Here is a 12,891-nt window from a genome sequence, read left to right on the forward strand (position 1 = left end):
AAAACATTTTAGCCTTAGATACTGCACCGAACTGGTCCATATATCCCTTGCTAATTTATATTGCCATAGTTCTGAGATGCCTTTAAGGAATATAAGATCAGATGTAAATCCATAACATGCAGCTACCCATCTACTTTTAACTTACTCATACGTAAGCATGAACAGACACCCCCTGATCCAGACTGCGGCCACATGAGGAGTAGATATTTGGAGGGAAGTGACTAAAGGAAAGTTGAAACTTCCTCTTCCCACATCTGGTGGTCCCTATCTGGATTGCCGCCCCCACAAGCCTACTTTAAAAAATAGAGAGTCAGCTGCATACTATTGAGTTAACATAAGGTAGATGTAGCAGGGCTGGCATTTTTATGTCTGAAGCAGAGCAGCAAATGGCATCCTATCCCCTGCCCCTGACATAGAACAAGTCAAGGTACAAAGCAGCACACAAGTCAAATCAATTTATTTTGACACAAGATGAAGAAAAATCCAACAAGTGCCCCTTCCCCTCGCTGGCAATAATAATAATAATAATAATAATAATAATAATAATAATAATAATAATAAATTCAAACTACTGACAATTTGGTATCCTTGACACTCAAAAGCAGCCGTCTCAGGTAGCCATCTCATTCTGCTCCTCCATGCAAAACCCACCACAAAAACCTCCCCAAAACAGAAACCTCATTTGGCAATGGGGCCAAGAATACTCTCCACCCCACTCCCAATTGGCTTGCAGAGTAATTTTCCAGCCAGTTGGCAACTCTAGTTCCAGCATAGATGCAAGTTCTATTCTAACCAGCCACAGGCTTGCTTGGCTAAAGGTGCCTTTTCTGTGAGGAAATGTATTATACATATTCAAGAGATCCTATAGAAGGGTGTGTAATTGAAGTAGTATCCCTCATTAACTCAGGGGGGAGGCCATTAATGGTGATAAGATTGCTGCAATTTTAAATTTGCCTTTTATTATTGGCTACCATTTTTATTTTAGGTGAGCCTCAATGCTAGACAAAAGATATGTTTTCATACTAATTTGTGTATCACATATATTTAAATGACAGAATAAATGGAAACATTTTGGATGACATAAAAGAACAATTAGGTCCACTACATGAACGGGCATTTCTAAAATTTACCAGTATTTAGAGACCTGTAGATGTGCTCTGTAACTAAGTTCAATAGTCCTATCAAGTTCAATAGCCTAAATACTCTAAGAAGGACCTTAAAAATTAAATTTGAAAGTTGTACTCAACCTTAATATGAAGCATTTATCATTTCATCTTGGGAATTTGGGCATTAGGCCCTGACTTGTGATAAGGATGGTCTTCTCCCTTTAATTATATAGGACAATTAATTTATCCCCAGCCTGAAAATAAAAAGGACTTCTAGGCTTCAAGGGAGTTGAGAACTCTTTATTATAAGAATGAAACATTGCAACAAGATGTTAGATCAGTTATTGAAACTAACATTTGGATAAGGTTTCACTTGATTTGATTTTGTATCACAACATTTTAATTTTGGGGGAAGAACCCATGGAAAATGGCATGGCTTTTAGATTTTATACACTCTTCTGGTAGGAGTACTGAATGTCAGACACAAACAGTGCCAGGTGCTTATATGTAGGAAAACATGCTTGCCATGGGAGTACAAAAATAAAATTTATTTGTTAAATTACACATAAATATAAGGTACAAATGTATTTTTAAAATACAGTTAAAGATAATCACACTTGCATTGTGTACATATGAAAATACAGTATCTTAATATTCAACATACACAGACACATTTATGATAAATGTAACTAATTGGCAATGCCAGTTCTTTTCATTCTGGGTTCCCATCCCTCCGTTTTCCATAAATATGGAAAATTAATATGCTATGAAACAAAACACTCTAGTTCTGCCGGACATCTTGTAGAAGCTTGTTAATTTCTGCCACCAGCTCACTAGCATCCATTAGTTCATGTTTACCATCACTGAGGTGGTTGAGCACATTGTCAAACTCATCTTCTTCATAATTCTCTGGGATTTCCTCCATGGCTGGCAGCCATTTTGAAGATGGTTGGGCACCTGAATGAGTCCCCAAAGTAAGCCCAGTGCTGTTTGCAGGATTTTGGAAGTGTGTACTGGCTGCCCATGCTGCCACCCCTTGTGGGTAGCTTACAGTCTTGGCAGGCAAGTGTCCTTTCCTGCGCTCTAGTGAACTGGAGGGGTCCATTTCATTGCATTCTGTGTAGGCATCTAATGATGGGGGCAGTAGGCGTTGGAAAACACTGTTCATTTCAGACAGTAGCGATGCGGTACACATGTCACCTGCCTCTTCCTCATTCTGACTATCTTTGCCAAAAGTTGAAAAGCTCTTTTTCTTTTCAGACGATTCAACAGCCTGAGAATCTTCTTCTAGTACCTGCTGCTGCTGCTGCTGTTGTGGCTGGCTTTGCTGGGGCTGAAATTCTTCTCCAGGAATAAACATATTACTTCTGTAATCAGAAGATGGAGAAGGCAGAGGTGGCATCCAGCACTGGTCTGAATGCCCTAGGACTCTGCATTCCTCTGTGCATAACCTCATTGCTGGAAGCAAAATGAAAACAAGAAATTAATATTCATTCATTTCCAGAAAGTGCTGCATTTAACCTTTAAAACCCTAAACAGTCTGGGTCATGCTTATGCCTAGTGTGTGTTGAACATGCATTTTATGGCCAAGGAAACAAATTCAGAGGATGTGCGTTCAAAATCTTCTGTACCACAATTTAGGATGACTGTCTCCCTTCACCCTGAAGGAACACCTCCTCCCATTTATTTATGTGCTGAGATCATTTACGAGTGACCCTGCCTGTCTGAGATATGGGGCTTTTTCAATGGTGGCTGCCCACTACAGGAACCACTGTCCAGTTGAATTTCTTGACTTTCCTCATTCTTTCTAAGAACAGATAAAAAATAGTTCTTTCAATTTTGTTTTGTTTTTAGATTGCATGTATTTGATTATACTGGCAGCTGCCAATTGCATCCAATTGTTTGTGTCCAAATTTAATCTAACTTAAGTCCCATTCATTCCAATGGATCCCTACTCTACGAAGGTCCAACACTGGATGCAAAATTTAACTACAGATTTGCTCTTTTTACTTCTTGCTTTGTTTTGATAGCATAGTTGTAGTATGAGATTATTTTAACTTGTGTTATTGGTATTTTGGTATATTGACAGAGAATGTGGTGTGTTTTAAACTCCTGATAGTATACTTGTTTAAGTCTTATTAATTAACAAATAAATAAATATTTTATCTTGAGGATTCACTCATGCTCCTCATACATCTTAATTTTTATTTTAAACTGCTTTGGGAGCTAAGTTATGATGCAGGATATGAACCTGCAAAAATGAACATTTTCTTGTATAAATGTTGGCATTATTGTATAAAACACTGAATATCCTCAAAAGCAAAATTCTTGACTAGCTTAGCAAATCTTATATGTGGAAAATGTAGGAACTCTTTGGCTAATCTACTAATGTTGGAGGAAGAGCACTGAAACAACTTCTTGTCACTGTTTTCTGATTTCACAGACTGACATTTGTTGCTTCCCATTATATTTGGCTTTATAAAGACAGCTAAATAGATGTGACCTATATGCCTTCAAGCCAATCTGGTGCTCCATGTATAGGATCAAATTTTATACCTTCAGTTTCATTCTTTGCACTGATACTTATCACCCAGGTTTGTACTTCCTTACAATGTTTCTTGGAATAAGCTCAAGTTACTATTGGTTTATTGATGAGTTTCAAAAAGCCTTTGTGTATAGAAAGCTGTATAACAATTGGCTCAGCCTTTGTGTATAGAGAACTGTATAACTGGAAACTAAGTGAAAATTTGTAGCCCAAGATTGCATAAACTCCATCCAATTTTTGAAAATGCTTCTTGCCTGAATTAATTTTGCCAGTCTACGTTTGTGGAGATAGAAACAAAACCAGTAGATTTTGGCATCTTTTCTGCCATCATTATTGGAAAACATTTGTGCTTTACTTAACACTCCCACAGGTGACAGGGTACAGCTGGAAATTCTGTTTTGAGGAAAAACCCAGCCCAGTCTTTACAACTATATTTCGGGCATAATGTCAACAAGGGTAGGGCATACTTATATTGCAACAGCCATCCTCATAAGTCTCTGAACATTGATGGGTGGGCAGAGCTGTGTGTGGTACAAATGGGATGCCTTACTTATATGGTATCCTAAGAGATTACATACATCTGAGAACCAGGTTCTTTGACACAGAGGCTGGTGCTTTTAAAATGGATGGGCATTTCACAATTGCCCTACAAAATAACTCAGTATTATGTGAATATCTGCAGGGGATTGAGAAACACCCAAGAGTCTAATAGCATAACTTTGCTTTAATTATTTTACTGTTTCCTAATGGTGATTGATTGTGTGTGGTGGTGGTGGTGGGGAGTTTTCCATTATTTATTTTTTGATATTAAATCCTAGTATGAAAATTGGGTATTCCTGTCTATTTTTATATTTATGTACCACCAGAGAATCAAACAATCCAAGCAATTTTTTTTATTTCATTTTTGTATTTAGAGGGGAAAAGATGTTATGCAAATGCCATTCTCTTTGGAGACAGTAAAGACACTGCATCATACCAGGTTAAATCATCTAGCCCAGTATTGGCTACTCTGACTGGCAATGGCTTTCCTGGCTCTCAAGGAGAGCTTCTTTCCTCTCACTTGCTACCTAATCCTTTTTTAAAAAACTTGAGATACAAGGAATTAAGCCTGGGCCCATATGCATGAACTACAAGCTCTCCCTATATAAATAAGGAACGTAAGGAACTACCTTTATACTGAGTCAGACCATTGGTCCATCTAGACCAATATTGTTGACATACTGACTAGCAGGGTTTCAGGCAGGAGTTTTTCCTCCCTACCCAGAGATGCCGGGGGCTTGAACCTCATGCAAAGCAGATACTCTGCCACTGAGCCACCCCCCCTCCCCTTTGGATACCCAGCTTAGTAGCGATCTTGTGCACAAATACATAGGTACTTATTTCTCTAAGACTTACTTCTCATTGGACTTGCAAAGGATTGCACTGTATTTATTATTTATTTGTTGCATTTATAGCCTGCCTTTCCTCCAAGAAGCCCAAGGTGGTGTTCATGGTCCTCTTCCTCTCCATTGTATCTTCACAACAACCCTAAGAATTGTGCCTGGTCAAAATCACCCAGCAAGCTTCATTGCTGAGTGGGGACTAGAACCCAGATATCTTGTGTTCCCATTCTAACTACTTCAGCACACTACCTCTCACACTGTAAGAGAACATGTTTATCTGGTTGGACTTAATATGGAAGTGCAGCTGGAACACACAGATAGGAGAGTCCCCACAGGGTTTGGGCCAGGAGTGTTGAACCCCTTTTGGCCCAAGAGCCAAATTCCATTTCAGAAACATTCTCGGGGGCCACATCCCAGCAGTGGGTGGGGTCAAAGCCCAAAGTAGTGGAAACAAAGGCAAAACAGAACGGGCTAAAATATTGTAGTTTAACGCTTTTCCTGCCTGCAATTAAGCCTTAGGAGACAACCTTTTAGAATGGGGGGAAACTGCACAAAAGCTGGGAAACATCCAAACAGTCATTGGGTGGGGGAAGGGTTTGGACCAGGGGAAGGGGGTGTGGCCATCTGGAGAACCCCGGAGGGCTGGATTTGGCCCGCAGGCCTGAGGTTCTTCACCCTGGTTTAGGTCTTTAAGGCATTTTGGATCACTGCACATAACAATTTGAATGTAGTAATAACAGGGCAGCACAATCGTTAACAAGAACTGGCTAATGAGACCACATTATGCAAGTACTTTTCCAGCTTCACTGGCTGCCAGTCCAGGTTTGAGCCCAATTCTAAATGCTTGTATTAACATTCAAAGCCCTAAACAGATTGGGACCAGGTTATCTGAATGAATACCTCCTTCCATATGTACCTGCCTGGACCCTAAAATCATCTCCGGGGGTCCTTCTCCATGAGCCCCTGCCAAAGGAAATGATGCAGGTGGCTACCAGGAGGAGGGCCTTCTCCTCTGTGGCACCCCAGCTGTGGAATGAGCTCCCTAGAGAGGTTCGCCTGGCACCTACGTTATATTCTTTTCGACGCCAGGTGAAGCCCTTTTTATTTTCCCAGTATTTTAACAGTTTGCCATCTTAGTCTTAGGCCTCATCTACACCAAGCAAGATATTCCACTATGAAAGTGGCATATAAAAGGCAAGAGCCACACTACTGCTTTATAGCGGTATTGAAGTGCACTGCAGAATCTACACTACTGCTTTATAGTGGTACTGAAGTGCACTGACAACTGTTGCGGCCCATGACACATCTACACCAAGCAAGATAAAACACATGAAAGTGGTATAAAAGTGATATTTGGTATGTTGTCATGGGCCCCAACAGTTGTCAGTGCACTTCAATCCTCCTATAAAGTAGTAGTGTGGCTCCTGCCTTTTATATACCACTTTCATAGTGGAATATCCTGCTTGGTGTAGATGAGCCCTCAGTCTTTAAAACTTTGCTGTTTAAAACCTATATTTTAAATCTGTATAAATCTCTGCATTGCTGCTCAGTTTTGGTGCTTGTATATTGTATTTTTTATTTTGTGTTTTTATGTTTGTGGTTTGTTTGATACCTTGAATTGTATTTGATGGTTTTAATTTTTGTGAACCGCCCAGACAGCTTTGGCAGTATAGAAATGCAATAAATAAATAAATACCTCAAAGCTAGTTTACAAATGTCAGGCCATAGCACTACTCATTCTAACTAAGTACACATTTGGCTTGAAGGTGGGTTGTCCTTTTTCATGTACAGACTTTCCATTGGAACACATCTAATGTCCCATTTCAAGGCATTTTAAGCATGATATGTGAAAAACCTATGCACTGACATTCACTTTATTTTAATGTAACACACCAAATAGGCTCCACCAATTGCAAAGATCAGGAGACTTAACATTTTGTTTTTCTTCATTATAGGGAAGATTTGAAGAGCCAGCTCATGGGACTGGAAGTGATACCAGTAGTAGTAGGTGTGGCCTTTAAGCTTTGGACAATTTTGCAGCACTTTGAATATACCAGCTGAAAGCTAAAGAGTTAATTTTTCCTCAGTGTGAACCTGCCTCAGTGTGACTGCCAGAGATCACTGTAAATAAACTCTTCAACTTTTTTTTTTACATTCTTACCTGCAGGAATTCTTCCATCTGTAAGGAAAAGGTCACTGAATCCTTCTCCAAGAAGTCTGTCAATTGGAGAATCTCTCCCCAAATCATAATCGCTGTCTCCTGCTTCACTGTCACCACGGCCGCTGTCTTTCAAGCTGAACTTATCCATATCTTGAAGGGCATACCTGCGATAAACCAGAAGTGACATGTTGATTGAATGTTGCTTTATTGGCTCACGTGCAGGGCTGTCTCCTCAGGTGAAAACTACTTTCAACATTGATATGACTAATAAAAATAAACCCCTCACCTGTAGCTTCTGGAATATTTGTTCCCTCGAAAACTTGGCCTTGGCTGATACTGGCCTTGATGAAGCATTGAGAGAAGTTGAGAGACCTGTTAAGAAATATACAAAAAAGACTCATGATTTTTTTTAAAAAAAAAATTGTTAGAACCAATCTGTGTTGTAAAGAGATAACTTGATAACTTGGACTATGATATAGTCCAAAATAGATGAGAACCATCTAATGGCACTTCACCAATATAGTTCAGTCATGTTTATTAGCCTCAGGATCCAAAATAATTACAGACCTGTAGCCTGATCCTCAATCTAGTTAAGCTAAAGTATTTGGATGTTGAATGGATTTAGTTCCATTGAAGTGACTAGAAAATCAGCTTACATTCAAGTGCTCTGATCTATGGCTCAGGGCCTTAAAATACATTCATTAACAGATTTGCATGCACAGTTCACACAAGCTGTTAGAGCAGCTGTAGTGAAAATTGCACCAGTGCTGGTAATTTACTTGTCCATTGTTTTGTGCCATTTGTATATGTAAATGCATTATGAAATGTGTCAAAATACAGAGACAGAGAAGAACATGTGACTCTGGCACACAGGAAACATTTGTGGAAAATATTCCAAATACAGTGTGAAACAAAGAGGTTTGATTAGCAATGATAATTGTCCCATTGATAGTCACCCTATTAGCATTGCAGAATGCCAGCAATGCCAATAAAGAAGTTGTATATGGTTTTCATATTCCCATAGAAGACAAATATACACAGGGCCATTTCACATATTACATATTGTCTAACCAGAAGTAAATTCAGTATAAAGAACAATGTAAACCTCACACAAACAGTATTTCCCTATGTGCATAAAAGATGCATAGGCTCTGGGAAGCTAATCATGGTATTCTAGTGCATCTATACAAAACCTGAAAATACAAGTGAGTGCAATTATAATATATAACAGTTGACAGACTGGTTTTAAGTGCATTCCAAATTAACTTATGTGTGAAATGGCCATAGGAGCTGTCAATAACTTCTGGTCCCTGCAGCACAGTATGTGATCTTACCTCAACAGCAGGAGTCGCATGAGTGAGCTCAAGAGAGAAATTCTCTGGAACATGATTGGATGAGATGGTCACCAGACTGTTGAGAGACTGATGGCTGTGATGGCTTTGGCGACTGCTCATTTGCCCTCTTTCTAGAGTTGGAGATGATGAAGGTGAAGCTTTGTGGTGAGACCTGATTGGTAAAGTACCATTAACAGTAGGCACTAGTGTAATGTCCCCCTTGTGAATCTGCCTTGATGGCCTCTTGGGGTGATGCTGGTATGTGGATTCTGCAACACGACAGTTATAGGACCTGGTATCTTTTTTCTCACGATTGCACCTTGTAGCAAAGACAACCATGATAACTAGCAAAACTGCACATATTGCTGCTAAGGATATGATTGTGATCGTGGAAACATCTAGAGGAGGTTGGCTAATATACGTGGCTTCTGTTGATGTAGGCAGATAAACATATTTAATGACGCTGCATTTCAGAAGTGCTTTGGTACTGAGTTGAGGGCTGCCTTTGTCTTGAACAACCACTGAAAGTTCCCATTCTGTTGACTTGGCAGATTCAATGCTAGCATTGAGATAGATATCACATGTTTGTGGGTCCATTATGAAGAGGCTGTCTTCACTGCTACTTGCTAATGAACAGCTTAGCTCTGAGTTCATACCTGAGTCTCTATCTATGGCTCTTATCCTAGTGATATGGTAATTAGTTTCAGCTTCCTTAGGGATTGAAATTTCCGCTGAATTGTTGTGCAGTATTGGCCCCACAATTACAGGTGCATTGTCGTTTTCATCAATGATGGTAAGCACGACAGTGGTATTGCTGGCAAGTTGCTGAGTCCCTCCATCTCTAGCTTGAACCACAAAGGCAATCTGGTTTACTTCTTCATGGTCAAAGGTTCTAAGTGCATAGATGGCTCCATTGGAGGGGTCAATGGTCACATAGGTAGTTATGGAGCTTCCCAAAATAAAGCTCTCCAAGATAGTGTATGTTACCTGTCCATTATCTCCTAGATCTGGATCTGTTGCTGTAACAGAAGTGATATATGCACCTGGAGAGTTATTTTCCAAAATTACAATTTCATATCTGTTTGTCTGGAATTGGGGTGGGTTGTCATTTTCATCAATGATCTGGACAGTAAAGTGTTTCACTGTGGAGAGACTTGGGGTACCCTTGTCTTCTGCTATAACAGTCAGGCTGTATTCAGATCGCTTTTCTCGATCCAGAGTGGTATTTGTTAAGATGAAATAGTTGTTTTCATAGGTCTTTTGAAGTTTAAAGTGGCCGTGTCCATGGAGTTTGCACACCACCTCTCCATTTACTCCTGAATCTTTGTCTTGCACCCTAACAAGGGCCACAAAAGTCTCTATGGAAGCCTTTTCAGAAATATAAGCAATTTCCTCTTTCCCAGGAGACATCAGATTCAAATTAATCTCAGGCTTGTTGTCGTTCACGTCAACAACTTTAATGATGATTTTGCAGTGAGCTGGGATAGAATTTGGACCCAAATCCTGCGCCTGAGCATCAATTTCATAGGATTTGGTGGTTTCATAGTCCACTGGTTTTAGAAGGGTCAGCTGCCCCCTTTCAGAGTCCATTTTAAAAGTCTCTATAATTTTGGAAGACACGTGACTACTGAAGGAGTAGACCACTTTACCGTTGGCACCCTCATCTGGATCAGTAGCATTGAGGTCAATGAGCAAGGTCCCAATGCGGGAATTTTCCAGCAGCTGGATAATATATGTCTGCTGCTCAAAAACTGGACTATTGTCATTGGAATCAGAAATGCTTATTTTTAGGATGGAGGATCCACTCCGCTGAGGCACCCCATTGTCCGAGGCGGTGAGTTGGAGCTCGTAGCTGGATTTCAGCTCCCTGTCCAGTTCACTAACCACAATCAGCTCAGCATACTTGGCCCCATCAGTCCTTGTTCTGACTTCAATGGTAAAGAAATCATTGGCAGACAGCGAGTACGTGTAGAGGGAATTTTCCCCAACATCTGGATCGAAAGCACTGTCCAACGGAATCCGAGTGCCCACAGCTGCGCTCTCCGAGATTTCGATCGGGATCAGAGCTCTGGAGAACTGAGGAGAGTTGTCATTAATATCCAGCACTTCCACTTCGACATGGAAAAGCTGCAGATGTTCCGTGGGCAGAGTGATTACATCGAACTCTATGGTGCAGTTTAAGTTTTTCTGGCAGAGTTGTTCCCGGTCAATTTTAGCTCCAATGCTGATCTCTCCGTTATCCTCTCGGACCACCAGCAAGGGAGAATTGCCCCTCGGCATGGCTCGGAAACGAACCGACGAAGGGCTGGGCATCCTGTACAAAACGTCTGCGACGTCTTCAGAGAGCCTGGCGATGACCGAGCCCACCCTCTGCTCCTCGTAAATCCTGTATTTCAAATTTTTGCCCGCTGCGCTTTTACAGAGAGCCATGATCGTCGCCAGTGCAAACAGGAAGATAAAGTGCATTTTTCCCCCCCTGCTCAGCCGCGCTGCTTCTGCCAAGGGTCCCCCGATTCCGTCCTCCCAACAAGTTACCCAGCCGATTCTCGCTCAACTTCTTTTGGGTACCGCAAGCCCGGCGTGCATTTGGTTCTTTCAAAGCCCGGAAAATGCCCTCGTACACGCGAGCAAAAGTTCCAATATCCTCTTAGCTCAGGAACAAAAGTTGCTTACATACATGCACAGGAGGTGGCAGGACTGCCCGATACATCCTAGAGGCGAGCCGGCTCGGCTTGGCGGCTGCTCCTCTCTCGTCCGAGGGGTTCGTACATCAGGGCTTCCTCCGCCTCCTCCTTCTTCCCGCTGCGGTTACTACTTGTATCCACTGAGTGCCGAGGAAGGAGCTGGAACTACTGCACGGCGCCCCCGGTCTCTGTTGCCGGCGCCGCGATCCTCTGTCCTTCTGCCTGCTCAGCTGCCGACTAAACACCCCTGATTGCTGACTGCCGTCTAAAAATCTGTGTAACTTCACTCCCAACTCAGACAAAAGCTTTTGCCCGGCTGCATGTGTTGAACCGCTTCCAGCCAATCAGCTTGCTTCCAAATCAAAGGCCAGTGAAGTCACACTCATACAAAAAGCGAGAGGGAAGGAACCCGGAGGAAGGAGGGGGCGGCTCCTCGTCCACTTCCTCCCCCTCCCTCCAGCCTGCTGCGAGTGTGCCACGACAAAAAAGGAGACAAATTACTAAAGAACTACTTTAAATCAACTTCTTGTTCTCCTTTATTCTATGATGATTTCACTCGGGGTGGGATTTTTCCCCTTTGTTTTTGTTATTGTGGTTTTAATGAGTGCTATCACAAATACCCGGATGCCTATCTTTCAAAGTTTCTTTAACCAAACCATATCTTTGGAGTAAGTTTGCCTAGTAAAGCGGTTTGCCCTCCCTCCCTCCGTCCCTCTTCTTGGTCTCCCCCCCCCCTCCCGCCTGTCTCTCTTTTGAAGAATATTAAGAAGCGATTGCTGCTTCTGATTTCTAAGCAATTTTTTCTTCTTCTTTTCTTTTCTCCACCATAGCTCTTCCCTTCATCTTAGATTCGGGGAAATCTTTGCATAGCCTTGTCCTTTAGCTGGCTTTTGATTAAAGGAGAGAGAGAGAGAGAGACTCACAGAGAGAGCTTTTGGCAAAGATACGGATTTATATGTTCTTGGCTTCCATGTACCTTTTTTCTTCTTACTACAGTTCTTGTAGATCTTCAGAAGATCCCTTTCATCTTCATTTTAAGAACAGCCTTTGCTTTTAGCATGATGGAACACGCTAAAGTGTTTTGTCCACATGTGGAATCTATTTTAAAATAAGCTATGGAGTGGACTATATGAGAAATAAGCCAGATCTACACCATCAGTATATGACACTTTGAAAACGGTTTGAAAACTGTATATTCGAGTGTGTCCGGGGCCAATCTACACCAAGCAGGCTATAACACTTTAAAAACAGTATGAAACCGGTCTATGTAATGTGTCGTGGGCCTGAACAGTTGTCATAACCCTTATAAACCGTTATAAGCAGTAGTGTAGATCCTGCCCTGGGCCCCAGCAGTTGTCACTACAGTTATAAACCATTTTAAAGCAGTAGTGTAGGTCCTGCCATAGTCTAGGCAGCCTGTAAAGGGCAGTTTCATTGTTGTTAGACAAATTGTCTTGTTCTCCTTCCTATCTCTCCTCTCTCATCTCACACTATTGCCCCGCTCGTGCTCTTCGCTCCTCTGATGCCATGTTTCTCGCCTGCCCAAGGGTCTCTACTTCCCTTGCTCGGCTTCGTCCATTTTCTTCTGCTGCCCCTTATGCCTGGAACGTTCTACCAGAACATTTGAGAACTACAAGTTCAACCACAGCTTTTAAAGCTCAGCTAAAAACTTTTCTTTT

The 12,891-nt window shown here is 41.5% G+C and overlaps 1 protein-coding gene across 1 annotated transcript; it reads right to left on the minus strand.

The window, feature by feature from the left end:
- Window positions 1-1,484: 1,484 nt before the first annotated feature.
- PCDH18 (protocadherin 18) lies at window positions 1,485-10,996 on the minus strand. Its single transcript, XM_063135625.1, has 4 exons — window positions 8,529-10,996; window positions 7,481-7,566; window positions 7,195-7,358; window positions 1,485-2,564 (listed from the first exon to the last, which is right to left on the minus strand). The coding sequence occupies exons 1-4, from the start codon at window positions 10,992-10,994 to the stop codon at window positions 1,888-1,890; spliced, it is 3,393 nt and encodes a 1,130-aa protein (XP_062991695.1). The 5' UTR covers window positions 10,995-10,996; the 3' UTR covers window positions 1,485-1,887.
- Window positions 10,997-12,891: the final 1,895 nt, after the last annotated feature.

The sequence above is a fragment of the Elgaria multicarinata genome, chromosome 10, assembly GCF_023053635.1.
Source record: "Elgaria multicarinata webbii isolate HBS135686 ecotype San Diego chromosome 10, rElgMul1.1.pri, whole genome shotgun sequence".
NCBI classification, from domain to species: domain Eukaryota; kingdom Metazoa; phylum Chordata; class Lepidosauria; order Squamata; family Anguidae; genus Elgaria; species Elgaria multicarinata.

Excerpts from the sequence above, each read along its gene's own strand:
- PCDH18 (XM_063135625.1), bottom strand. The coding sequence starts at position 10,994 with ATGCACTTTATCTTCCTGTTTGCACTGGCGACGATCATGGCTCTCTGT. Across the intron at positions 7,359-7,480 it reads AAATATTCCAGAAGCTACAG|GTATGCCCTTCAAGATATGG; the intron begins GTGAGGGGTTTA and ends GGTTTATCGCAG. Across the intron at positions 2,565-7,194 it reads AGATGGAAGAATTCCTGCAG|CAATGAGGTTATGCACAGAG; the intron begins GTAAGAATGTAA and ends TTTTGCTTCCAG.